Here is a 26,255-nt window from a genome sequence, read left to right on the forward strand (position 1 = left end):
GAGGAGGACTTCACAATTATTGTGCAACAAGTATTTGTGCTTCATAATGCTTTGGACTTGATGCAAGTAGCCAGGCATGTATGAAAATATGCTTATAGTTTGATGCAATTTGTTTTCCTGTTCGAGATCTTGGATTTTGAATATATTTTCTATTTGTAGAACCGATCTTTGGGCATGGCGAACTACAATCGATTCATTTGTCCATCACTTCAAATCCTACTCCGGTCTTTGGTCAGATCCAATAGTTACGGTTCAATCGAGATCCTGGTTCTTCCCAATATTATTCAAAAATGTCTGGAGGTGATAAATCAACCCGGTGCGATCTCTTCGTATTTGGAGCCAATGATGAAGGGCAACTAGGCACCGGATGCAAAGAGGAGAAGGTATTCATACCTACTCGAGCAATTCGGGGAGCCAGCTTTTGGTCCATGTCCATTGTGGGCGGTTCAAAGCATACACTCTTACAGGATGAACACGGCAATGTCTTCGTTGCTGGTCAAAATACAGACCGCCAGCTAGGCTACTTCAATTCCTCCCCTCCCAACTCCAAGGTCGCAGCTATAGAGGACCCGGCGCAGACCAGCCTCTGCGAATTTACTCTCAAGCGCAACGATGTTGCGTTCTGTGCAGCGACTTGGGATTCCTCTGCGTATGTGCTTCAAGGTTCAGCTACGGAAGCGCTCAATGAAGTTATCCATACCGAGGGAAAGGGTTTAGATGGCGAGCTGGGCCGCGGAGCATGCATAAGCACAGCAGAGATCCGCACCGTTCGGTCATCAGCGGGATCATACCTAGATCCACTCGATCCTCTACCAGATCAGGTGCGCTCATTCGCGGCAGGTCATTCCCATTATGTAGCAGTGCTCAAGAACGGACAAGTCTGGGGTTGGGGGAAAGCGAATAAGAGCCAATTAGGTGATCTCCAGGAATCGAGTACAAAGAAAATATCCGAACCGAGACAACTTCCAGATATAGGCTTCGAAGCTGTCAAGATTGTATGCGGCAAGGAGTTCACGTACATTGTAGCAGATCCAGCGGACGGTAGACATTTGATCCTAGGTCAGGACAAGGGCGGCTTGAAAAGCAACATGCCAGCTTCCATTCAAAATTGGAAGGACATTGGCGCTACTTGGAACGCCATCTACGTCTTATACCAGGACGGCACTCTGCAAGCTTGGGGCAAGGAGTTCCTCTACCAACTAGTCCCGCCTGGATTACCACCACTTGATCAGATCGCCATTGGTTCGGAACATGTTCTCGCGCTCACTCGAGCTTCGGACACTTCTCCCTCTAAACTGATCTCTTGGGGTTGGGGCGAGCACGGCAATTGCGGAGATGTGTCTACCATGGATCCGCCTCCTGCTATGCCCAGGTGTTGTGTCACCGGCAGATGGAACGAAATCGACATTCCAGGCAGCATTTTGTCGATTGGTGCAGCCCAGGCGACTAGTTTCGTACTTACTGAAGTGCGCAGTCAGTCGTCTAACTTGGCCGAAGTAAATGATGTGGTGGAGTTGACAGTACAACAAAATATCGAATAGCATCTACGGTATTCAGTTGTGTGGGGATCTTGATAAATGTACTTCATAACAATCGAATAAAACCGTTCCTATTAGGATCGTATGTTTCTACAGATTGGGCGCGTAAGACTCCCTGCCCAGCCCACCAATAGACTTGGTGAAGATCGAGCTTCATTACTCCAACATTTTAGACCCGTAACCTAGACACCAATAATATCCAAGACGCAAACTCCATACTCGAACAATCTAGTGCACCAGGCCATGGCACTCCTAACAATGCATGCTTCAACGTGACCATCCCTGATTTGCCGCAACAAACGTCGCTAGTCTAGTCTGAATCTGATTCATCGAAGTCCGGAACGTTTGGATCTGTAATTGGTTAATTAAGACACTCGAAATCCAATCTAAGTCTTACCTTTGAATGGGATATATTCCAATGTACCACCAGCCTTCTCCCAGAGGCTCTCACGGACAAGGTTTACCTCTTCATCAGATAACAAGGTCTCAGGGTCCGCCATATCGACCATGACGCGGATGCCTCTGTTTCCAGGTCCAAGTTCTGAAACGAATTCAAGTAGACCGTCAGTCGTGAACTTCGATATTCCTGAGAATGAGACGCTCTTTAGATTGTCGAGTTTGGCAACACAGTCTAGAACCTCATCTTTGATCTCCATGCCAGTGATGTAGACATCTTCTAGAAGCTTCATGTTGCCGAGTATAGATATGAGATGTTCATCGTGGAAGACTTCCTGGACAAGAACTAATTTCAGCTCGCGTAGCTGGGTGAGCTGTTTCAATGAGTCGACAATGATGTCGATATCATCTCGAAACATCCCGTCCGTATCGCCGGTAAGAGATAGATCCTCCAAAGAAGATGCCTGATTGGCCAGCGCTTGGTGGAAGGTCTGACAGTCTTTTGGCACGTAAGCGCCTTGATTTAGTTCTAGTTGACGTATCTTGATAGTTGGATCCAAGCATAGTGGAGTGATGATGGCGGAAGCTGACTGAAGCCTACTGAAGCTGATGCGGCGTATATTGCTGCAATTTCTCAACCAGCTGACCATATCTAAAAACACATCATTCTGGGTCTTCTCAAGGTTGGTCGTGCCCAGAGTATCTTCAATACGTAGATTTTCAAGCGCCGTGCATCCTTGTAGTAGAGACAGGTGTGGCAATGCGTCCTCAGATATGCAAAGTTCGAGTTCTTTCAGTGATTTGCTGTGAGTACTCAAGGCGAGGAATGTTTCGGCTCCAACACCAATATCGCGAATGGTTTCCAATGACCTCAGTGATTGTGGCCTCAGTGCGCTGAGAAATGTGGATAGTTTGTGATCACGCTCTTGAGCTGCCCTAGACGATCTTAGTGCATGGTCAAGACTTGCAAGACATGGGTACAAACCATCCGAATATACTAAGGGAACTAAAATGAGGACAGTGCTGCTGTATTGAAGCATGTACCAGTTCATCCTCGAGTGGTACGCCATCCTCAAGCTCTAGCGTCTGAAGGCGAGGAATTCGTGGTGCCCATCGGACCAAGGCAGATGAAACCACTTTTAATCCATTAATAAAGGCACATAATGTTGGGGTGAGTGATACGCACATTTACCACTGATAACTTCAATCATGGGCGTATGCTTTGTAACTTCTTCAGGAGAATTAGCAGGGTCGAGGGATGTTGAATGAGGCGCTTACCCTCCCCAATGGCATCCAAAATGGGTACGACGTTTAGTACATCAAAATTGCGCTTGCCCCGAGACACTCTCTCCGTCATGTGAAATCTTGACAACGGCCCGGAAAAGAATTGGCTGTATCAAACATCAGCTATCAACTCTGTAGTGGAAGCCAAAGAAACTGACTTGGAAACTTTGCCCCTAAATTTGTCATCATAGAACAGATTCTGGAGGTCTCGAAAATCCAAATGCTTTATATAGCGACAGTAGGGGAATAGAGTTGCATTCAAACTTGATGCTATGATAGACTTCCAGAGGATTGACCATTTGAGAACGAGCAATTGTTTCGTTACAAAAGGCACAGCTTCATCTTCTCCGCCACCAATTATGGGAGCCAAGTGATGTGATCTATTGTATTATATTAATCAGTGTGCCAATGCCTAATATTTTGGAATAGCAGAGAAAAAATGAAGGGGTGCCAATACCTGTACAAATTCGTAAGTGCTGGCACGGCTAGTATTCTGCCTGCACAAGCACAGGCGAAGAGCGTGTCAAAATCTTTTTGAACAGCAAGTTCTTCACACAAAAGGTGGAAAATATCGTCAGGAAGTGCGGCACTCATCTTCAAAGATGAGTTTTTGACAATGGAGTTGTTGTAATCATGGATAGTTAAGTGTTGGGGGAGCGCGTCTCTGGGTGACGTCGATTAGCGACTAGCGCGTTTTCGGAAAAGACGCGCGAAAGCACATGGGAGTTTCCTTCTCGTCTTACCTCTTACTATACTGGTGAGTAGAAAGGTACTTGGACGCCTCGAGAGTATAGCGTTTCGGGTTAACTTCTTCGACCATGAGCTACAATGGTAGTATTGAACTTCTCCCTTACGCCTGAGACGGCCGCCAGGGTTCACGATGTTCTCGTATGTTTGGGCAAATTCAGCGACACTGTCGCTTTCGAGGCACGGAAGGAAAGGGTAAGTATCCATCCAAAATGCGATCTTGCCATCATTCCAACCGTTTACGTTCCTCGCAGCTCACACTCACTGCTTTGAATTCTTCGAAATCAGCATATGCCTCATTCACATTGGACGCAACCAGATGTTTCGAGTCCTATGAATTCAACACCTCACAAAGCGGTTCAGATGGCCGCTTCACTTTTCGCATGTACTCCAAAGCCTTGCTATCCGTCTTCAAGGGACGACTGTACGATCCCTTGGGCAGAGACGGCGCTATTGATCGCTGCGAAGTCAGCATCCAGGACCGTCCCGATGAGACGCACTGCCGATTCATTGTCAAGATGATCTGCAATCAAGGAGTTGTCAAGACTTACAAGTTGACTTATGAGTCTGTCGAGGTCATGCATGCGCTTTTCGATGCCAACGCTGCCAAAAATCGTTGGCGTATCAACTCGGGTGTGCTCAGGGAATACATCGAGTATTTTGGCACAAAGACCGAGATGCTTGACATCTTCGCAGGCGAGGACGGCCGTGCTGTCTTCAAAAGCTATACCGAGAAGATCACGAACGGGAAAGAAATTTTGAAACATCCGCTTGTGACCGCAGTTGCCGTAAATACCAGTGACTTTGCAGAGTTCGATGTACAACCAGGACTGCATATCATCATCAGCGTCAAAGATTTCAAAGCGATTGTCACGCATGCAGACACCCTTAAATCAGATCTCAGAGCGAACTACTCAGTGCCAACACGACCTTTGAAATTCTGGTATGGCAATGAGCATGGTATATTGGGCGAGTTCACACTCATGACCTCTGGTGACTACCAGGGTGGTGCAACTCCTACCCCTATTCCTCAGCAAATGCCTAGCCGTGCAGCGTCCCGGGCACATTCTGCTTCGGTGGACAATAGAAGCTTCCGCTCAGACCGATCTGAAATGCCACCACCGAGTGAGCCTGCATCCCGACTCTCTGCACGGCGTCGCGCAACTGCAGCGAGGCGACAAGCGTCTCCTAAGCCTGTGGAATCTAATCCGGATAGCCTCTTCGTGAATGATGAGGAAGAAGATGCACAGTGGGAACCTGTCGACTACAACGAAGAAGAGGAAACGCTAGGTTGGGACGCAAGCACTGAAAATGCAAACACAGTTTTTCCAACCTTCAGAGATAGCGGTACACTATCGCGAACTGAGACCGAAGATGAGAATGTTGAAGCGGTCGCACCCACTCAGAGGGTGTCTCAGGTTCAGGGTCTGTGGTGACCTTCGAGTCCTCCTTTTCTGACTTGTCTCATGTTGCAAGCATTAGAATATGTAGATCTAGCTTCCGAAATGAAAATCCTTAGATAAAGCACAATAATCAAGTGTAAGATGCATCGCTTGTTGCAAGCGACTACACAGTATGTAAGAACGCATGTCAGTGAGAGTAAGAGGTCGCGAACATTATGGGATTTACGAAAGCCCCAAATATATTCCTGTAAGAGCTATATATCACAAAATGAAAAATGTCATATCAGAAATATATTATACACCTGGAACTCGATTATGATATTATTTGCACTGCTGGATACGAGCCTGACGTATTACTCGCTTAGTTAGGTCGACAATGGCGCGCGGGGTTGCAAAGAATTTCTCAGTGTAACCCGCAAAAGGGCAACTTTATTGGATACAGTATCAATCCTCCCAATGGCTCGAAAAAGGATCCTTGTCATTGCCGGTTCGGATAGCTCAGGTGGAGCGTATGTCCATATTCCCAATTAGGACCACAGGGCATAACTTACAATTGGACAGGGGCCTCGAGGCGGACCAAAAGGTCATCGCTACTCATGGGTGTTATGCAATGACGGCAACCACAGCGTTGACGGCCCAAAATACTTTAGGAGTGGTCGACATACATTACACACCTCCACCATTTCTGCAAAAGCAAATTGATGCTTGCATTGAGGATATTGGCGTTGATGTTGTCAAGACAGGTTGATCTAATGATCTCTTGCATCCAACATTGCTAATTCGTTGCAGGTATGCTAGCATCCGTAGATGCAGTACGTGTTGTTGCCGATAGTTTTCGACGTCACAATGTCAAAGTCTCCGTGGTCGATCCAGTAACACATTTCCGTATGCTCCTATATATCAAGGGTGCACTAATGCAATCAGGTGATGATCTCAACGAGTGGCTCACAATTATTGCCCAAAGAAGCCGTGTCGACCCTGATCAAAGATCTTCTGCCTTTAACAACAATCTTGACGCCCAATCTACCAGAAGCTAAGCTGCTTCTAGAGATTGCAGGTGTCCCATTCAAAGAACCGCAGAATGTTGACGATATCATCTCCATCGCCAAATCGATACAACAGTTGGGCCCAAGATATGTCCTTCTTAAAGGAGGTCATCTACCTCTTACCAAGGGTCGCCTTGTATCCAAAGAGGAGGCGGATCAACATATTGTACTTAATGTGCTCTATGGTGATGGAGACGCAACCTTGATGGAATCTGATTACTTGAAAACCAAAAACACTCACGGAACAGGTTGCTCTCTAGCATGTACGTCATTGATATCGGATTGGTATCACATTGCTGACGTTTTCTTAGCGGCAATTGCTTGCAATCTTGCATATGGTCTGGAGATCATAGCTGCTGTCAAGAAAGCTAACCTCTACATCGAGGCAGGAATCAAGACAAGCCAAGATCTTGGTTGCGGCAATGGTCCTATCAATCATTTCCACTCTGTGTACACTCTACCATTCTCTCCGTAAGTTGATACACAATCTATACTTGCTGTGACTTACAAGATCAGAGGCGGTTTCATTCCATATCTACTTGATCGAGAAGACGTGCGCGGGCCGTGGAAGGAATATACAGAGCACTTATTCGTTCAGCAGCTTGCCGATGGGTCACTTCCTATTGAGAATTTCAGCCACTATCTGATTCAAGATTATCTCTTCCTGGTAAGAGAATGCAATCATTTTTAAGGCTCATATACTAATACGTCTACAGATACAATTCGCTCGTGCAAATGCATTGGCTTCATACAAATCAAAATCAATAACAGACATTGGACGGGTAAGTTGACTCGGCCTCAACACTGGAACTCATGCCAACTATACCACCAGTCTGCGCAACAAGTGCTTCATTTGCAGGAAGAGATGAAGTTGCACATTGAATATTGCCGAGAACACGGCTTATCAGTGGATGATATCGAGAAACAGGAAGAAGATCAAGGTATTTAAGTCACAATGGCCAGAACAGGAATATACATTACTAACCTTGCCCAGCGTGCACTGCATACACAAGGCAAGTATACAACTTCAAGTCGGGCTGAACATTCACTCACTTCAGAGACAGGTATGTCTTGGATGTCGGTCAATCAGAGGACTGGTTGGCTCTACAAATAGCGCTTCTACCATGTCTCATCGGATATGGCATCATTGCGCGCCGACTTTATGATGATCCAAAATCCAAAAGGGATGGAAACAAGTACTGGAAATGGATTGAGACATACATCGGAAACGACTATGTTGAGGCAGTTCGAAACGGATCAGGTAAGCACACAACAACGGTATCTACCAATAGACTGATGAAGTTCTGTAGACTTAATTGAGGGACATGCACAAAAGCAGTCTGTCTCAAGGATCGATGAACTAGCGGAGATTTTCATCCATGCTACTAAGGTGAGGACCCCTTTCGGTTGTTCAAACATAAGAGCCATACGGATGACTGATGACGATAGATGGAGAGAGGGTTCTGGGACATGGGGCTAGCAGCAAATGGTGCGCGTCTATCGTAGGCTAGCAAGAAATAATGATAGACTTTTCCTTTTTTTTTCTCTAGTCACTCTCTTTGTTTTTCTTTCTCTCCTCTAGGGCCGGCAAAACCGCATCGATTACTATCACGTGACAACAAACCCTTTTTTGCCACTTACAGTTAGCTCCTTCCTTGGCGGCGCAGACCCTAAAAGTTTTGAAAGGGCGAGGCAAACTGCAACGCCCAACTTTTCTCCTTCACTCTCATCTCCCTCACCACAAGATCAACATCTTTCTTCGTGTGATCTCTCCCTTTTTCAAGTTTTCAGTGACTCTCCCAGGTCGCTACTTACAGTTTTCTCGCGACTTCGCGAAATAGAGACAGGATACACTCCCTCGTCTGCCTCATAGTCTGTCTTTTCACCAGTCCCTACTGAAAGATCATCAACCATGTCTTACGACGGAGGTTACGGAGGTCGCAACGGCCACTCCAACGGCAACGGGTACGGCGAACAAAGCGGTGGATACGGGGCTTACAATCACCATTACAACCAATACACTACTGCGTATGGGTATGCGAGTATCTTCAAGCAAGAAAAGCATCATTGGTGTCATCGGTGGCCCTGTCCAGCACGCGATTTTCTTTATTGATGATTTCTACGCGCAGATCGTGTCCATCCATCTCTTTCTATATTGATGAAAGTGGTGTCGACATTCTTTCTGTTTCAGCGTAGAAATCCCCCTTCTATCCGATCAACTTTAGGAGCATCTCACTAACTATCTATCAGATACGGTGGCAGCAACGGCTACTCTAACGGCGGTGGATACGGCAATGGCCACTCGAACGGCTATGGCGGTGGCCGCGGCGGATACGGTGGAGGAGGTGGTGGTGGTGGTGGATATGGAGGCGGCGGCTACGGAGGTGGCGGCGACCGCATGTCCAACCTCGGCCAGGGCCTGAAGCAGCAAGAATGGGGTATGTTGAATCAACCATCTACTTGGATATGCAAGTTACTAATCTCACCAGATCTCGATGCCCTCCCCAAGTTTGAGAAGTCGTTCTACAAGGAAGATCCCGCAGTCACTGCCCGAACGCCTGCTGAGGTAGACGAGTTCCGAAAAGCCAGTCAGATGACCATCCAGGGCAAGAACGTCCCTAAGCCCGTTACCACATTCGACGAGGCCGGTTTCCCAGCATACGTTATGAACGAGGTCAAGGCACAAGGTTTTGCAAAGCCCACTGCCATCCAATCTCAAGGTTGGCCCATGGCTCTTTCCGGACGTGACGTCGTCGGTATTGCCGAGACTGGATCTGGAAAGACCCTTACCTACTGCCTCCCCGCCATCGTCCACATCAACGCACAGCCTCTTCTCGCGCCAGGCGACGGTCCCATTGTGCTCATCCTCGCCCCTACGCGTGAGTTGGCCGTTCAAATTCAGCAGGAAATCAGCAAGTTCGGAAAGTCATCTCGTATCCGAAACACTTGCGTCTACGGTGGTGTCCCCAAGGGCCCTCAGATTCGTGACCTTGCTCGCGGTGTAGAAGTCTGCATTGCTACCCCCGGACGTTTGATCGATATGTTGGAGGCCGGCAAGACTAACTTGCGTCGTGTCACTTACCTTGTGCTTGATGAGGCCGATCGCATGCTTGACATGGGTTTCGAGCCCCAGATCCGCAAGATCATTGGACAGATTCGCCCCGATCGTCAGACTTGCATGTGGTCTGCCACATGGCCCAAGGAGGTTCGCCAGTTGGCTGCTGACTACCAGAAAGATTGGATCCAGGTCAACATCGGCTCCATGGATCTCTCTGCTAACCACCGCATCCAACAGATCGTTGAGGTGGTGTCTGAGTTCGAGAAGCGTGACCGCATGACCAAGCACTTGGAGACTATCATGGACGATAAGAACAACAAGATCTTGATCTTCACAGGTACCAAGCGCGTTGCCGACGAGATTACACGATTCCTTCGTCAAGACGGCTGGCCAGCATTGTGTAAGTTCACCACTTTGACATTTAAAATCACCCAAGCTAATAATGTCCCGCAGCTATCCACGGTGACAAGCAGCAAAACGAGCGTGATTGGGTTCTGAACGAATTCAAGACAGGAAACAGCCCCATTATGGTCGCCACCGATGTGGCTTCCCGTGGTATTGGTATGAAAACAAATCCCACTCCCCTCCCCCCTCCCCCCCGGGCATCACTAAGCCCCCCGATATATCTTACTGCGTGATCTGTAAAGGTGCTCTGCTCGATACGTCTCGTGCGCTTTCCATGTACCATCCGCGGATGGTACACCATGACATTGTCCAGGGCTTATTGTGTTCTCGTAACTGATAGCCAGGGATCCTTGGGTGTATCGGCGAAGCTGCTGTCTTCGCCGATTTCTGTTTCAGGTTTCAGGTAATGCTGAAATGTGCCTGAAGCATGATGAGATTCAATTTGACTCACGCAAGTCGCAGTCTCTTCCAAGGTTTCCTGGACCAGGAGATTTTCGCAGCCTTTCCTACTGGACCCATGCCATGCACTTGTAGCGCGCTGAGACGGTTGCTTGCAACATTCTTCAGCTTCACGCGATCCATATTTTGGTCGCTTTTGATTACCCTATTTACTGAGATGCTAACATTTCCTTTTTCAAGATGTACGTAACATCACCCATGTGCTCAACTATGACTACCCGAACAACTCGGAAGATTATGTTCACCGCATTGGTCGTACCGGTCGTGCCGGAGCCAAGGGTACCGCCATTACCCTCTTCACCACCGACAGTAAGTTGCCTCCGTCTTTCTTCCAATTGAACAGTATGCTAACCTCGTCGCAGACTCTAAGCAGGCTCGTGATCTCGTCTCTGTACTTACCGAGTCCAAGCAACAAATTGACCCCAAGCTGCATGAGATGGCGCGCTACGGTGGCGGAGGCGGTGGTCGATGGGGTGGCGGTCGTGGCCGTGGTGGACACCGTGGTGGAGGAGGCAGTAAGTCATCCTAAGAATTGTTTCAAATGAACGTTTGCTAACCCTTGAATCTAGACTGGACTGGAAGCAACAATGCACCTGTCCGTAACAGCCGCTGGTAGACCACGATCCACCTTCGCGGTCCTACCCCCGTTGACTACCACTGCGCTAGCACGTTCGGCACCAATGTGACTGCGATAGCGATACCTCTTTCATTATGGCGTTTTGACATAGAGATTCTTTAACCCGGGTGCCTACCTGCTGAGGCCCTTTCGTCCTTGTAATATTCTCTCTGAGCCCTACGGAAAAACGGAAGTGGGGTTTTCTCTAGGCCCTTAACCCTCAGGCATGATTTCCATTAGACTGGCATTTTCGATACTTTCCCGTCAAAGTGCTGCAACATGCAGCCTTGCCATTGCTTTTCTTTTTTTCCTAGTATTTTTCGCGGTGGTTCACTGGCATTCAGGAGCAAAGTGGTGTCTTGACGTTATTCATCCCGACAAAAGTTTGTTAATAGTTCACATTTTCCGATCGGGACATAGAATATACCTTGATATGATTTATCTGTTTCGTTCTTTTCTACGTGATGGTTATAACATGAGTGATACGCGGTGCCTAACATGACACGACCATATGTTACGCCCAGGAGCATGCAGCTGTTCTCGAGTTAGCATCCTACAGACTTTTTGATACAGTTTCCTGGCATGGAATGTCCAGAACCCTTGACCCTACCACCATCCGATCCTACAATGATCGAATCACAGATCCTCCTTCGCGCTTCATGTGATATAGACAAACGCACACATACCCTCGATCCAGCGTCGAATGACTCCACAAGTCCTCACTTCAAATAACGCCCATAACTCCTGGCTCATCATAACGTTAACAACATTCGCCATTCTCGAACGCAACCTCTATCTTCCTCGTTTAACTCCATAGCAATGTACATCCTTTACTCTCAAGCGTGGGTTTCATGAGGTGGGTTTTCGTGAATTTCACGTTGCTGGTATCGACGATCTATCTACAGAAGTCTCAATGATCAAGGACGGAAGGGGGGAAATAAAATGGATGTGATAGTGAAGTATATATTGGGTTTGGTTACTGTGGTTTTTCGTTCCTGGTTCTTTGGTGTTGGTTTTAGTTTAAATCAATGTTATATTCGTGGTCTTTTTGAGGGTTGTGGGTCTTTTAGTTGTTGTTGGTATGGGTTTGGTTGATACCCATGTAAGAAAAAATGAAAATTAAAGTTTTGGGAAAATGGAGGACTGCAATAGACATAAAACCGAACTCATAAGAAGGAAAAGGATGTATTAATTAATATACAAATGGACTAGATACATGAAACTACGAAAAATTGTTTTGTTTATTTGTCTTCATTCGACATCGAGTGAATGTATCACCGTGTACACAAACAATAGCTAAACAGCAGAGTGTCATAAATACCCAAATGTCTGCTATCTAGGAGTGAAGTTAATAGGAGTGACGGATAGGGGTATGGTGTAGACATATGGTAGTCATGCGTGGATGTAGGGTATGTAATTGTATCAGTGGTCTTAGAGTGTATATATATAAATGTAGAATCACGCACGCAACACATTTTCCAGAAACGAAAACATCAAATGCAAACATTGAATATACGCAGGAGCTTGGCTCTTTCCTATTGTACACCATCCACGCTGATATAAAATATAATCATCATGGTTCAAGGCTTGTGTTTTATATCACAACTACAATTGTTATACATCAACCATAACCCATCCGCATAGATCATGCACTATACAACACATAAAGTTCACACATACCTATACACATATCCCCAACCACAACAAAATACACATCCCATACACGATCCGAAGCTTCCCTCCCTCCCGGTCACCGGGACGACACAATACATGACGTGACTAGACGTAACGGACACCGAGCACCCGTAACGAAGCGTTCTCACCCGTGACAATTATGCAGGTGCACTGAGAAGTTTAGACTTGCTCGTGTCGTGTCATGCATTGTTTTGTACGCATACGTCTACATCTACACCTACATATATGCACGTACGAATTGGTCCCCTCGCTTCGACGTCGTTCCGGGCGCCGAAACGGGGTTGGACACTTCGCTTCGGGCGCCCAAGATCGCGGGAGAATCAGACGTTTTATGTACTGTGCATTGTACGAGGGTTTTCTTGGTAGGCGGTGTTGGTGGCTTGCCGTCTCTCTGCTCTGCGTCCTGTGTGTGTGTTTGTTATGGCAAGCCGGGACGACGGGACGGGAGTGGGACGGGTGGTTTGTTTTGTGATCGGTGAGTGTAGGGAATGCAGGGAAGGGTTAAGGTTTTCTTCTACTTGTAGAAGGAACGAGGACGGTTATTTTTGGGTGGGGTTCGTATGGTTTTTTTTACGGGGGAATATGAAGTATCAAGCGTGTTTGTTGTTTACTTAGTTGTTTTATGGTTTCTGTAGGTGAATTGGTAGAAAAGGAAGGAGATTGATGTTTGATTGATTGTAATTGAATTTCTGGACGGAGGGAGAGTAGATTTGAGATTGTGTTCTATTAGATGGTTCAATAGACTACAGAATTGTACTTCTGGTGGTTATGGATCTGTTATATATATCAGGGATACAGTTCACAAGGTCTAAGATTTGTCTGATGCCACAACGAACTAGCTAGTACACGAATTACTACGACTACCGTCGGTCCATGTAGTGTTAGCAGTTACCCTGATCATGGGGACTATAGTGAGAAGCTATGGAAGATATTTGTTCTAGCTGTGAGATTCGCACATGGATCAATACTCAGGGTGCACTTCCTATCGCAATCTAAGATAAGTCGGGCTCGCTGGAGGAAATCCGTAGGCGTTCATACTGTAGTAGCAGCACGTGGGCACAACGTGCTCGTGTTGACAGTGCTGGCAGAAGCCTGCAAGCGAAGGAGCGAGCTGCAGGTTGGTCGCTCGTAGGCAACAGACGGTGTCCTGTCACGAATCGACCCCCATGCTAGCCGATGCGTTCGTTCGTTGGGGTCCGGCAGGCTCGAAAAATGCTTGATTTCCCTCTCTCACCCTGCTAGACACGAATACGTGCAGGACGTGGGCGAAACTCGACTCGCTCAAGTGTAGATGGAGGTGAGCGAGCTGTAAGCCAACAGCATCTGGCGGAGATCCTGTAGACTAGAGCTTCCAACGGCCTCTCCTCCGCGACGAGGGTTCGTAGATCGGTACACCTTCCCCTGCGAGTAGGCCTTCCTCTCCCAGGTTTTTTTCGAGTTCTGGATCCATATCACGCGTCTGCATCTGTTGCCCAGCAATTGCATCCGACTCGTCCCTGTCAGCAACGATATCGGAAGCGAGGGAAGGAAAAAAATTCACTCCCCGACCTCCTTCGGCCTCAATGACATTTCAGTAATCGATGCGAGCAATCGACAAGGGTTGCATTCGTGGAGAAAAGAAAATTCCTGCCAATCCCATAATACACATTCCCTTCCGGCCGGATCACAAGTCATGGCAGCTCTATTTCCAGCGGGTCGTCGCAATTCATTGATTCAAGAACAAGTGGGGGGTGAAGCGGGTAAGCAGTACGAAAAGTTATGGGCCAAAGGCAATGAGACCGTGCCTCATAATCTGGGACATGAACTCATACTGACTCGAGATGGGGAACGGCAAATTTTCATGAGATCATGCGTGATGAGATGGGGAAGGGTAACCGTATTTCACGTCCTTGCCCATCAGCGCCCAAGATGGAAAAGGAAAAAAAAAGAATTGGAGATATCGAAAGTATGATGATGTTGGTGGAGGGGCACCGGAGACAAGCTTTGACCGAAAAGTGACCGACTGTTGCGAATTTTTGGCTCAATAACATTAATCCACTCAAATGTTAGCGGCATTACGAGCGAAGTCATTGTGTGGAGAAGTGCCTGTGCAAGGATGCAGGTCGTACACAAGATGGCCTAGCTCATGATCAGGGTTCTTGAATATCGAACGCTCAGGATTCAGCATATCCCGACCAACGCTATCGCTTCATCCAACCATTACCGATGGAGGGTGCTGGGTCAGTGCAGTCGGTTGTTCTACGGTCGTTCTAGCGGAGTAAGATTGGGGACGGAGAATGAAACATTGAACTTGGCAGATTCCAGGGCGCTCTTGTGGCGCGTTGCAATAATAATGTCAACATATTTCTGGTGGTGGTGGTGCAGCTTCCGGGACGGATGGGGACAGAGGCGCCTCTTGAGTGGAAGCCGCAAAGCCTTGGGCAGTGAATCGTGAGTCCAGGCTGAGGTATGGCAAGGCGAACAGTCGGGCGGTCGGTCGAATAGTCGGAGATCTGCGGCGAGCATTTGAGTTTGCGAACGCGAATAGCGCCTTGAGGTTATGTCATCAATATCAACAATAGTTAGTTATGTCGCTTCGTAGTCTTTGCAGAAAGCTGCAGGAGCCCACCCTCTCAATGGACAATTCTCGGTGTACTTGGAGGAGAAGCATCACATTGATTTGCTCGGCGACTTTTGTAGACCACAGCGTTGACAGGAGAGAAGCACACGAGAGTTGTACTGAACGGCAGAGAAGCTCGCTGTGAACAGGATCGAGTCCTATCTAGCGGTAGCGCCAGATTGAGATGGGAAGCACTACTGAAGGGTAGCGAATATCAACACGAAAAAAGGCATTATCATCTGAAGGCAATTCTGGGGCTCTGGAGTGGCCCTGAGTGATGCTGCACATACATTGGGATCTCCCGCACTAATCAGCTCCTCGCGAGCTGGTATTCGTGACGAATTATCATTTTGCATCGAATGATCGTGAATAATGCCTCAACCACGCGCGGCTGGGTTGAGCTGCACGGCAATGATGCTGACTGCGAGACATCGTGTCAACGGCGGGCCACAGAGCGGTTCGTACAACACATCTTATCTCCATGCCGAAGCATGGCATGGAATCTCGTTTCTTGGTCAATCAGTTGTGATCAGGTATGTAACTGCGTTTTGCAATAGGAAGGTCGGCCGTTGGTTCAATAAGGCATCCTGAAATTTTATGCAATGCAGACGCATGTGCTGCAGCATTGAAAAAAATGCAGATCCGATTGTGGACATTGGTGGCAGATGCGTGTGTGTGTGTTCATGATGCAGGGTAGAGTAGGATGCTGCACTGCTCTCCTCGCACCCTGGTACGACTTGGGCGATATCGCTATCGCTATCGCTCTGCTTTCCATCGCAAGTGATTCCTCCATCATCAGGTAATCATTGAAGGGAGTATTAAGCCCGGTGGCCTCAACTACGGTCGTTCGCGGCGGTATGCCAAACCCGGTTGTCCGGAAATGTGCCGACATGGGTGTCGGGCGATGAGGCCAGTTGGTCGTCCAAGATCTCCACACTTTGCAAGGTCTCATCTGCACGATTCCGCCACGTGAGTATCTTTCGGTCAAATACTGACCCCTATTAGGCCGAAGGCTTGGGAGCGCCACAGACCCACTATGGGCCAGGGGGTTGCCCTTGTTAGTGTGACCCGCCTCCAAATGAGCGCTCGTCCGATGGATCGCTGGGCCGTGAGAGGTTTTGTGTGTAGGTATTTTGACCATTGGCTACCATTGCCAAATGTCGTCTTGCACAATTTGGGAGACCCACAAGTAGCTGCGGTGGTGCCAAGTATCGTCACGATGACTTCTGCATCTATGCGATTGCTGCCGAGAGGCTCCGAGCAATCGAAGGAAGAAGCAGTTGGAAGCGCCCAGAGCTGGTGGCCGTGGCTGCATGGCGGCCACGAACACAGCTATCTGCTTTCTGTGATTCGGTGCTCGTACGAACATATCTTTGTTCCCATAAGGGCAATTCTTTCTGGTGATTTCTCTCTTCATCCATGCTATTGCGGCCTCTAGGGAAAGAGGGTTCATTCAATGTGGTAGGGTAACATCGCCGAGGTTGTCGGCGACATACCGGAAGTGTCCCATGCTGCGAATATGCAAACATATTTCGCAGCAATGCGGGTGAATGATTGAATCTGTCAACAAAGAACGGTTCTCTGCCATCATGATCTGGGTTCAGTAACGGTGATTCGCGCAAACCTTGACTTCAGTACAGGTCCTCCGTACTGTTCCGATGGTGCAGTGCGTCATGAAGCGGCACCTGAAAGAAGATTCCTTGAAGGCGCAAGGGCGGGCGGGCATCCATCATCAAGCCCCAATGAGAAAGCATTCCAAATACCCCCAACTGTAAGCCCAGAGGACCGTGCTCACCTTCTGGAGGGTCTGAATGAAAAGGAAAATTTACAGAGTGCAATCTTGTGCCGTGAAAGATACCATCACTTGGCAGGCGTTGTTTTTGGTCAGATGGAACAGCTGTGATCTTCGCGTGGTTGATAGGTTGAGATGGTGATTTCTTTGATAGAAACGACCTGTGTTCCAACGTCGTTCAAACAAGAATTAGACGGTGCGAGTACAAGGACATGTCGCTATTCCCGGAGAAGGATGGCTGGTGGTGCAAAGACCGCCATCGAACAACAAGTGATACACCATCCCATGAACAACATGGTTTGATATTGCATGCACTAGTCGCTCATACTTTGAAGATGCCATGGCTCACACAGTACGTAATTTGTGCGAATTGTTCATGAGAGCAAAGGGAATTCGTTAATGCTACCATGGTTTGTTGGCATGAACAAACCGAGGAAGCAACGAGACCTCTCGGCGACGTCGGATCCGGACAACATTCCGACGAACCACCATCCATGGCAGCTAATCACGGCAGCAGGAGGGCGGAGAGCAAGATCATGATGCTGAGACAGGCGGCAGGATGCAGCAACGATAATGAAAGGGACACAAGGAACACGGATGAGCCCCGCTTTCTCGCAGATGGATTACAGGAAGGTTAGCGAGACAGTTCATTATCCGCACCTCCTTCTCATCCCAATAATAATCAATTGATGCTGTCGTCCGCGGGCTGTACGCGCGGTGGAGTCGCGGCCAAAAGGCGTGTGTCTGTCTCTCCCTGTGTCAGCCCAGCCATTCGCAGAGCAATATGCACGGAGGCATCCCAGGATAGGTCTGAGGCCGCAGGACACACGCAGGACATTTGAGTCTGCTGACATGCAATTGTTGGCAGGACCCAATACTCGTCGTTATAGCTAGAAAGTACTCCGTACTCCGTACCAGAACCGACTGCAGCGGGTTTTTTGGGACGTGAAAACATGGTAGGACCGAGTACTGCACGTAAAATCAACACCGTATGTGTGCGAGGCCGGAAACGTGAACAATTGACGAGCGAAGAATGACATGGCAGGTGAGGAACAAGGAAAGGGAAGGCGACCAGTTTCAGTGGGGCTACGATGCGATACCTCTGCTATTATTCCCACTCATGCATGCAGACTGGCAGACTTGCAGACACACCGCACAGTGCGTACAATATTGAGTTGCAGGTGAAGAAGACCATACGTCTTGGGTAGGCAGACGCGACCATGGCGCAATGAGAGCCAGAAGCATTGCACAAGATACTGCGGGCGATACGTAGGTATCGTTACGGCGCATCGTGCCAGTTCACGACTCAGCACCAGGTGGTCCGATGTGAGGACGGTTTGCCCTGCACGATTGCTGACCTAGGGACGTCCTGTTGTGACTGTCCCTGTGTTCATAAACATCCATGAGAGAGCGTTTGTGATTGTCGCGCAAGAGGCGACAAGATGTGTATCAAGGCACCCGCAGCACTGAGATCACAGGCTGCGGTGGGTAAGTAATGCGAATGCAGTGTGAGGTATCTACCCAACGACAAGCGACAGGAAATGGCGGTATTCCCGGCAACGACCAGGAAGGTTTGCCCTTCGATTTGTTGCTGGCCCGTCCGCTGAGTACGCAGTCTTCATTGCCCGTTTCGACCTGTCTCCCGCGCGAGCCAATATTGGCTCGCGAAGACGCATCGGCGGACACGCGTCCCGGAATTGGCTCCGCACTCATCTCCCTGCATCCCTCCTCATTCGAAAGTATGAATGGCTGAGTGGGAGGAGGTGAGAAAGGCCGCTTGGGCAGGGCCGCAGGGGGGGTTTCATCGTGAGAAAAGTCACTCTCTGAACAAACAGTCGTCGTGATGTCTCGACAGACGAAACATGAGGATATCTAAATCATTAGTGTAGATGTTGTTTTAGCTTGCGGCGAGACATTTGGTAGCCCTGTCCTTGCCGAAAGATAGCGTGCAGTTAGTCTTCAGCCTCATAGTCGCCTCTGGATATTGAAGAGTGGCCTACGGTGAGACCCCAGGGAGAGAGGAATCCATATGCTGATGGGTTGGGTGGATGGTGGCCTTGTGTGATGCTCCTTCCCAGCTGCAAGTGGGCGAAAACGCGAGGCTACCTTCGAGCACACATTCACCCACCCTAGGCAGACCCCCCAGTAAAAATGGTGTAGCGCACACTGCAGTCCAAGCAATGCCCGCAGACCCAGCCATCAGCCAGGACAGCACATCACCAGCGAGGGATTGGTGGCGGAAAAGACAGTGCTGTACGATGACTGGGGTTGGGCGGTCAAAGATTGGTATTTTTTGATGGTGGTGACCCCGGGGGCCCTGGTGGGTGGGGGACAGGGTTCAAAGATTCAAGCAATAATGTTCCGTACTGGAAGCGATGATGATATGATGGTATGATGATATGAAAAATGTGACAGTGTTTGTTGCACATACTGTGCCATAGTGATTGGTTTGTGCACGTATGGGGGTGGATAAGAGTCATTGCCATCGACAAGGGATCGCGTGGGTATGGATGACAATTGACAATGATGATGGTGAGGATGACGATGACGATGATGATGAAGAAATGAAGATGAAGATGATCAAGATGATTAAGGTGAAGATGAAGAATGACGAGGGACGGGTGATGACTCTAGGAGTGAATATTGGCATCATTGGCGAGAGGGAAGGAGCAATGGATGGTCGTTATTGTTGTTGTTTGATGTTGTTTCCTTCCTCTTCCCGTCACCGCCTTCCTCCTCCCGCCTACAGCGTTCCGCCATACCGCCCACCGCCCACTCTCCAGTGTCCACCGCCTATCGCCAAAGCACCGAGGCTCATTATTAGTTACCTCTTGTACTCCATGGGAAAGTCGAAGATAGAGTACTTTGTAATCATTACTATTGCAATATGCGAGAACTCTATACGTGTATATAAATAAATGCAATATAGGAGCCTAATATTACCTGACGACATGGCATGCTAACCTGATGACGATAGTCTACACAGCAAGTCTACAGTGACTACGGAGTAGTACTTGTAATAATTGCAGTATCTAGTAATAATAGTAGTGCTAGTAATGGTGGTAGATGCTAGATAGTGGTACCTACCTAGGTACGAGTAGTGTACAAATTGGGTGATACAGAGGGCAAGGGTAGATATCAAGATCTACATTATTGTGAATACAGGTAACCAGATAGATACCTATCTGGGCATCTAGGTACCCCGTACCTCGTACACACTGTGTGTATGTACATGTAATTTTAGCAAGATGATGGGTACTGTGTACTGTGTACTGTGTACTGTGCATATGAGGACGGGATGAGTGAGTTACCTTATTGTTATTGTAAAAGTGACTGGATGAATGACTGGATGGTTGATTAGTCATTCGCACACAACAATCACGAATTCACGTTATCATCCATCCTCCCCCGCTCTCTCGCTCGGTCTCTCTCTCTTCTCGCTCGTGTTTTTTCACTTACTACTACCTAGTACGAGTACCGAGTAGATAGTCCCTCTCTCTCTCTCTCGCTCTCTCTTATTTTCCCACCTTCCCACTTCTGCCCTAGACTCCATCGCGAATCTCTCTTCTCTTCATCATCAATCACAACCACATACAACCAACCTTTCTAATTTCAATCAACCCAACACGATCCCGCTACTCTCTAGCTTCGACCTCTTCACACTTTCCCCATTCTACTACTGCTACTACGAGTACTAGTTGTTCTCGTTGCTGCTCATTACATTACTCGTAATTCGTAGCTCGATATCAACTCTCCGCCTTACCCTAAACCTAACCCAACCTAACTGCTTCCCTTTCGCACTAATCGAGCTCCTCGGGACCAGCCCAGTCCAGTCCAGTCCAGTACCATCAATCATAAAGACGCACTACGAGTCTATCAACCTCCCACGCTAAACCAGACTCAGGCTACGCTCTCTCTACTTTCAACCTCTCTCCGTACGTATCTCTCCTCTCCTACACTCCACTCTTCGCACTACACTCCCTCTCTCTTCCCTTTCACCTGGTCAGGCCCTTTCACGGGCCAACCGCCTGTCATCAACCACCGTCTCCCTCTCTGACACACGTCCCCCTTCCTGGACCTTAACCCCCCAAAGGCCATCAGCCGTTCGCCAGCAGCTTGCGCGATTCTGCCCGCCGCCAGCCCCAAAGATCTGTCCGATCGAGCCTTGCCTCTGTTCTGCATTCTCTCTGGCCTTGCGCGCGCGCGTTCCCCCCGTGCCTCTACACGTGCAAACCCGCGTCCGGCCTTGAGCGAAGCGTGTTGCTTAACACGTCGCGCCCTGATCTCATGGGGTAGTTGGCTCTCAAGCGACGAGCGATTCCACTCCTCCCCACCGTACCCGCACCCATCACGCATCAGACGCATCAGCGTACTAGATAGCCTTGCGTGTTGGTGGATCGTTCCCTTATCTGCGCTCCCGTTCTGACAAGTGCTGCATTTCAATGCAGTCGATTGCGTACTAACAGTGTCAAAGAAGTAGGTACCCGGGGACAAACAGCAGTGGCAGCCCACCCACTACCCACCACAACAGACACACATAGTCAGTCAGTGGGAGATTCGAGAGTGAGCATCACCAAGGGACGTGCGATATCACACCAGATCGCCCTTCGCTCAATTCGCCCTCTCCATCTATTCCGACCCACATCTGGAACGCCGAAAGAGGGCATCTGCCATCCCTACCGTCCCATCTACCTCGTGATCTCTTTGTGAGGGTCGAGTCTTTGCTCTCTAGACTCTGCCAATTGTCGTCCGCAAGGTGGAGTGGAGTCAAGTATCATTCTCACCTTGACCGACCTGAGTACCTAGTACTCCATAGGTAGTCCCATTATTCTCTGCGCGGAAAAGCGGCCGGACCAGAGGCTGATCACGTTCCGGCTCTCTCGGCGCACCTGAGGTATTAGGAAAGGGAAAGTCCTGGCTCGTCAAGGAATCGTCGGACTACTGCGTGCAGACTTTTGGGAAGCTCAAGAGTGGAGGCGTGAAAGAGTGAAAGCGTGAAACCTAAACCGACGACGGGCCGACTATTCACTCGTCTGGCCGCAGTGAGCAGCAAGCAGCGAGCAGCACGCAGCCAGCACAGCTTCCCACCCAGGATTTCCTACCCTTCTCCGCTCTTACCTGCTCTTCACGTACGTACGTGGAAATAGGTACCAAGAGAAGAGTAGAGCAGCAACGCGACCGGTGCGGAACCTTCGGCGGTCTCTGTATCGCGCATTGTTACCAGGAAAAAAAATTCCGTCGCTCGATCCAGCTTTGCCTCCCGGATCCACACCAACCACACGCCCTCTTCCTCATCTTCCTTCTTTTTTTTTTTTGCGCCAGTCTTCTTGCGCCAAATACGCCAGGTGCCGTCTGCGTCTTCGTTTAGTGTGCGCTTCCCAGAACGACAACCCTTACCACCCACCCCTCCCACCCACCCATCCTGCCATCCCATCCCATCAGCACGGCTCGGCTCAACCGATCTCTGCGCAACCCATAACCATACACAGTACTCATCCATACCAATACCAATACGGGCCATACCCATAACCCTACCCATTTTCCTTCTCATCCCATCCCCCGTCGCATCCCATACCAACCCCGGCCAGGCTTCGTAAAAGTCTTGTCATCGTCAGGCCCCTAGCTCTAGTACGAACATTACTTCATCAGGTGTGCTAAGTCAGCCTGGGCAAGCGGCGACCCGTCCTTTCTACTCCATTGGTGCCACACTATTCCAGGGCACACGCCACCGTATTCACGACCACATCGAACCGCGTTGCCGCTAGTTGCAGCTCTCTTCGTCGTCCACCACCAGGTCCACCACCACCACGACGAGCCCCCCCTGCTCACCACACCCAGGTTCGAGCTCATTCACCGCTAGCAGACAACTCGTGCTACCTCTGCGTTGCAACTTTCCATCCACACTACACACTACACTGCACTGCGCTGCACTGCACTCCATCGTACTGCACCGCACTTGCACCGCACTTGCACCGCACCCAGGCTCTCCGCGATTCGAGAGGTTCTGATCCGACTGCCCAATACCTCACTAGTTCTACCGGCCACTTCCCTGCTCTTCTCTTTCTTTGCCCTGCTAGACCCTCTTTGCTCTCGTCTCTCCTTCTCTCGAGAGGTTGCGTCTTCGGTGCGTTATCTTCGACGGCGCTGAATCTGCCGAACCACTTGTCCCCCTCCATCTGGACATCCTGGGAAAGCACACCGTCTGCAAATCATCCGCGTTTAAGGTCCACGCTATCGTGTCTGTCAACATTTGCATTCTCCGGTACTCTGGCTGTGCACCACCCTTGGCTCTTTCCGTCCTGCCTCTGCCTTCTAGCTGCCTACTCCCCAGTGTCCGCGGCAAATCACCCGGCGACGGTTGACAAACCGTCATATCTCTACGGCCATTCCTCTTTCTTCCGTCAGCGCGCAACCTACCCAAGCCCTCCTAAGCTCCCTACAGCCTACGAGGTGCAACTTCAACCCTATCCCATCGACACAGTCTATGGACGGAAGACAATCGGAATATCCGCAGTCAGGTTTGCATTCGCCCTATCCAACATTTCCTGAACCTCCCTCTGAAGGTTCTCTCGCAGATCAAGCATCTGCTGCGCAATATCCTCCTCCGCCTCAAGGACAAGATCCACGCGCCGCGAACTTCTCTTCCTCCGCGACCCCCACCTCCGAATACGCGATCAATCCTTCGTCTGCTCGCTCAGGCAGCTTTCCGGAGTATATTCAACGTCCATACCAGCAAAGCCCGCAAGGAGCAAACGCTGCCAATATGGCGCAACCACAGAGTCCGTCAATGCCTTTACCAGATGGCTCACACCTTGACCATCAGCAATCGCAACTCAAATCTGACGACAATGTACCTATAGATCCTTCCATCGCCGCAGCTACGAGCCCGACCTACCCACAGCATGGGCAGTACTCGCCCTACACACCGCACCACAGCGAAATGCAGCACTATCAAGGGCACCCCCAGACCCCAATGTATCCTGCACAGCGACCAGACTGGGCCGCTGCTCAGGCTCAGTACCCTCACGGCCTGCCGTACGGCCATCCAGCCTCATCCGGTGCACCCGCGCCCGCGATGGTGTCTCCTGTGCAGCGACCTCCAACAGTAGGTTCCCTCTACGAAAGTCTCTGATCATCCGATGACGCGTCCGCACGCGTCGGCAATCCATTGAGACGCGTATATTTTGGAGAATACTCGAGCATAACTCATAGTAGACTTGGCTAACTAGTACGGACAGGGCGGTCACCCATTATCGACAGTATATTCGTTTGTGCCGATTCCCGGTGCTCAGCAACATAAGCGACCCCGCAGGCGTTATGAGGAGATTGAGCGCATGTACAAGTGTGGCTGGAACGGATGCGAAAAGGCATATGGCACGCTTAACCATCTGAACGCGCACGTCACAATGCAGTCGCATGGAGCGAAGCGAACCCCAGAAGGTGCGTTGATTTATTTTATTATTGTTGCTTACGTTCTCCCGGGTTTTGGTGCTTGATGGCGCTAGGTTAGCACTCGAGGTCGTGTTGGTGCTGCGCCTATTTTGATGGTGTTCCCGCTGGAACGGATAGCCTCAAACAACTCAAGCTAGCATCTGTCGACCCTTGCTGTCTACATCTTGGCACTCACCGATCCTATAATACACATATTATAGGTCTAGAGACTAACAACTTCGTCACAGAGTTCAAGGAAATCCGAAAGGAGTGGAAGGCCAAGAAGAAGGAGGAGGAGGCTGCCCGCAAGGCCGACGAGGAGAGGCAGCGCGCCGCCGAGGGTCGCGCCACCCACGAAAACCCTGGTGAGCAGCCTGTCTACGGTCAAGTACGACAGGTCGGCATCCCAGGTCAAGCACCCGGAGGTCACCCTCAACTCCCACCGATCGGTTACCAGCCTGCCGCTTCTGGCAACAACTCTGGCCCTCAATACGGCACTCAGAGCCCTGGGTTGGCCGAGGGAATGGCACAGTATGGCCCCGCTAGCAGCTATCGCGGTTCTAGCACTAACAGCAACAGCTACCCCCAATCTCCCTACGGGCAGAACCCGCAGATGTACCAACAGGGTCATTAGGACCGAAGTAGTTATACGATTTGATACGGGTTGATGTTTCAGCAAACACATGCGCAAATCACAAACCACTTTCCAACAATCAATGCGTCAAAAAAACAAGGAAAAAACAGGGAAAAAGCAATCCTACACGGTCTAACTTGTCTCGTCATAAAACGCCTTGCAGTTTCTTACACCATTTTTCTCGCGTGGAGGATGTCTGGGTCTGGTATCTTCCTTGAGGAGCATGGCACGGTTTCTGCATATAATGTCCACCTTTTTCTTCCTTTTCTTCTTCTGTCCAATGCATTTTCACCCGGTGGCGGCTGTATCATTCATTTCACGAGGTGTTCTATGGGGCGGGGGAAGGAAATGGGAAGAAACCGAGGGTTATCTGCGTGGAGGGAAGAGTGAGTGGCGACGGTTTTTCTACAACCATGGAAACGGATTGAACCTGGATTTTATTTGGATGGGCCAACGCTCGATGGTGGTAGTAGTAGTTGCGTGGCTGTCTAGCTACCGCACCTCTGCCATCATTGTCATGTTTTTTCTTCTCTCTTCCTTTATTCCTTTTCCTGCGAAGTTTTCCACAGTACACATACAGAGAGGGGTCGATACTCACGTACAGAGAGAGACGCGGAGATGGTGGTAGTTGCAGAAAGACATACACACACACACTCGTAGATTGAAATTGGGCTTCCCCCCTTCGCAGGACCCGGGGCCTTTGACTTGTTCGTTCGCTGTTCATACTACTACCTTCTTCTGCTTCACAATGAATTCAATGTGTGGTTTTTCAACAATGTGTTTTCTGAATAATTACATGGTATAGACCCGTACGTACGTAGAGCACATGTCGTGATATGCCTTGCCATGCATGCCTGCTCGATGTTTCGTCTCGTTTTACATTTGACACTTGATTGACACTTTTGACACCCCAATCGCACAGCGCAACACTTTTAATTGTTTTTTAATCTATCTAATACATCATCTTCTCCTCCTTCTCAACCGACCTACAAAACTTGAATTACTACAATCACACGCTGCGTCGTCGCGCCCTCAGGCGGAAACTCAGCAAGGCAAGGCAAGGCATGTCGTCAACATAGCCAACGCACCCGCACCCGCTCCCCAGGTAAACCGCCACCCCCTAAGGCAGCCCAGCTACCACGATCCAAAAAC

The 26,255-nt window shown here is 49.4% G+C and overlaps 7 protein-coding genes across 7 annotated transcripts; 6 read left to right on the forward strand and 1 right to left on the reverse strand.

Annotated features, from left to right (window-relative positions):
* The first annotated feature begins 2 nt into the window (after positions 1-2).
* On the forward strand, positions 3-1,722 carry BU24DRAFT_422637 (RCC1/BLIP-II). Its single transcript, XM_033528041.1, has one exon. The coding sequence runs from the start codon at positions 291-293 to the stop codon at positions 1,539-1,541; it is 1,251 nt and encodes a 416-aa protein (XP_033384637.1). The 5' UTR covers positions 3-290; the 3' UTR covers positions 1,542-1,722.
* Positions 1,583-3,852, reverse strand: BU24DRAFT_422638 (uncharacterized protein). The gene is made up of 7 exons (XM_033528042.1): positions 3,676-3,852; positions 3,377-3,598; positions 3,213-3,325; positions 3,121-3,165; positions 2,920-3,070; positions 1,936-2,870; positions 1,583-1,889 (listed from the first exon to the last, which is right to left on the reverse strand). Exons 1-7 carry the CDS (start codon positions 3,810-3,812, stop codon positions 1,849-1,851), a joined length of 1,644 nt encoding a protein of 547 aa, XP_033384638.1. The 5' UTR covers positions 3,813-3,852; the 3' UTR covers positions 1,583-1,848.
* A 113-nt stretch (positions 3,853-3,965) lies between these two features.
* On the forward strand, positions 3,966-5,580 carry BU24DRAFT_422640 (DNA repair protein Rad9). Its single transcript, XM_033528043.1, has 2 exons — positions 3,966-4,160; positions 4,220-5,580. Exons 1-2 carry the CDS (start codon positions 4,047-4,049, stop codon positions 5,399-5,401), a joined length of 1,296 nt encoding a protein of 431 aa, XP_033384639.1. The 5' UTR covers positions 3,966-4,046; the 3' UTR covers positions 5,402-5,580.
* A 244-nt stretch (positions 5,581-5,824) lies between these two features.
* BU24DRAFT_346739 (uncharacterized protein) lies at positions 5,825-10,952 on the forward strand (the record flags this gene model as incomplete). The annotated part of the gene is made up of 20 exons (XM_033523498.1): positions 5,825-5,877; positions 5,930-6,111; positions 6,158-6,240; positions 6,293-6,677; positions 6,726-6,885; positions 6,931-7,081; positions 7,131-7,196; positions 7,247-7,355; positions 7,475-7,675; positions 7,725-7,804; positions 7,864-7,916; positions 8,107-8,217; positions 8,317-8,448; positions 8,677-8,852; positions 8,904-9,718; positions 9,758-9,872; positions 9,926-10,033; positions 10,517-10,645; positions 10,699-10,851; positions 10,906-10,952. The coding sequence occupies 20 exons, from the start codon at positions 5,825-5,827 to the stop codon at positions 10,950-10,952; spliced, it is 3,309 nt and encodes a 1,102-aa protein (XP_033384640.1).
* Positions 10,953-14,685: 3,733 nt separating this feature from the next.
* On the forward strand, positions 14,686-15,169 carry BU24DRAFT_198484 (uncharacterized protein). The gene has a single exon (XM_033521790.1). It carries the CDS (start codon positions 14,773-14,775, stop codon positions 15,079-15,081), a length of 309 nt encoding a protein of 102 aa, XP_033384641.1. The 5' UTR covers positions 14,686-14,772; the 3' UTR covers positions 15,082-15,169.
* A 4,208-nt stretch (positions 15,170-19,377) lies between these two features.
* BU24DRAFT_422648 (uncharacterized protein) lies at positions 19,378-20,198 on the forward strand. Its single transcript, XM_033528044.1, has one exon. The coding sequence runs from the start codon at positions 19,549-19,551 to the stop codon at positions 19,954-19,956; it is 408 nt and encodes a 135-aa protein (XP_033384642.1). The 5' UTR covers positions 19,378-19,548; the 3' UTR covers positions 19,957-20,198.
* Positions 20,199-23,368: 3,170 nt separating this feature from the next.
* Positions 23,369-25,215, forward strand: BU24DRAFT_198984 (transcriptional regulator). The gene is made up of 3 exons (XM_033521792.1): positions 23,369-24,143; positions 24,277-24,478; positions 24,718-25,215. The coding sequence occupies exons 1-3, from the start codon at positions 23,523-23,525 to the stop codon at positions 25,101-25,103; spliced, it is 1,209 nt and encodes a 402-aa protein (XP_033384643.1). The 5' UTR covers positions 23,369-23,522; the 3' UTR covers positions 25,104-25,215.
* Positions 25,216-26,255: the final 1,040 nt, after the last annotated feature.

The sequence above is a fragment of the Aaosphaeria arxii genome, assembly GCF_010015735.1.
Source record: "Aaosphaeria arxii CBS 175.79 unplaced genomic scaffold BU24scaffold_4, whole genome shotgun sequence".
Taxonomy (NCBI): domain Eukaryota; kingdom Fungi; phylum Ascomycota; class Dothideomycetes; order Pleosporales; genus Aaosphaeria; species Aaosphaeria arxii.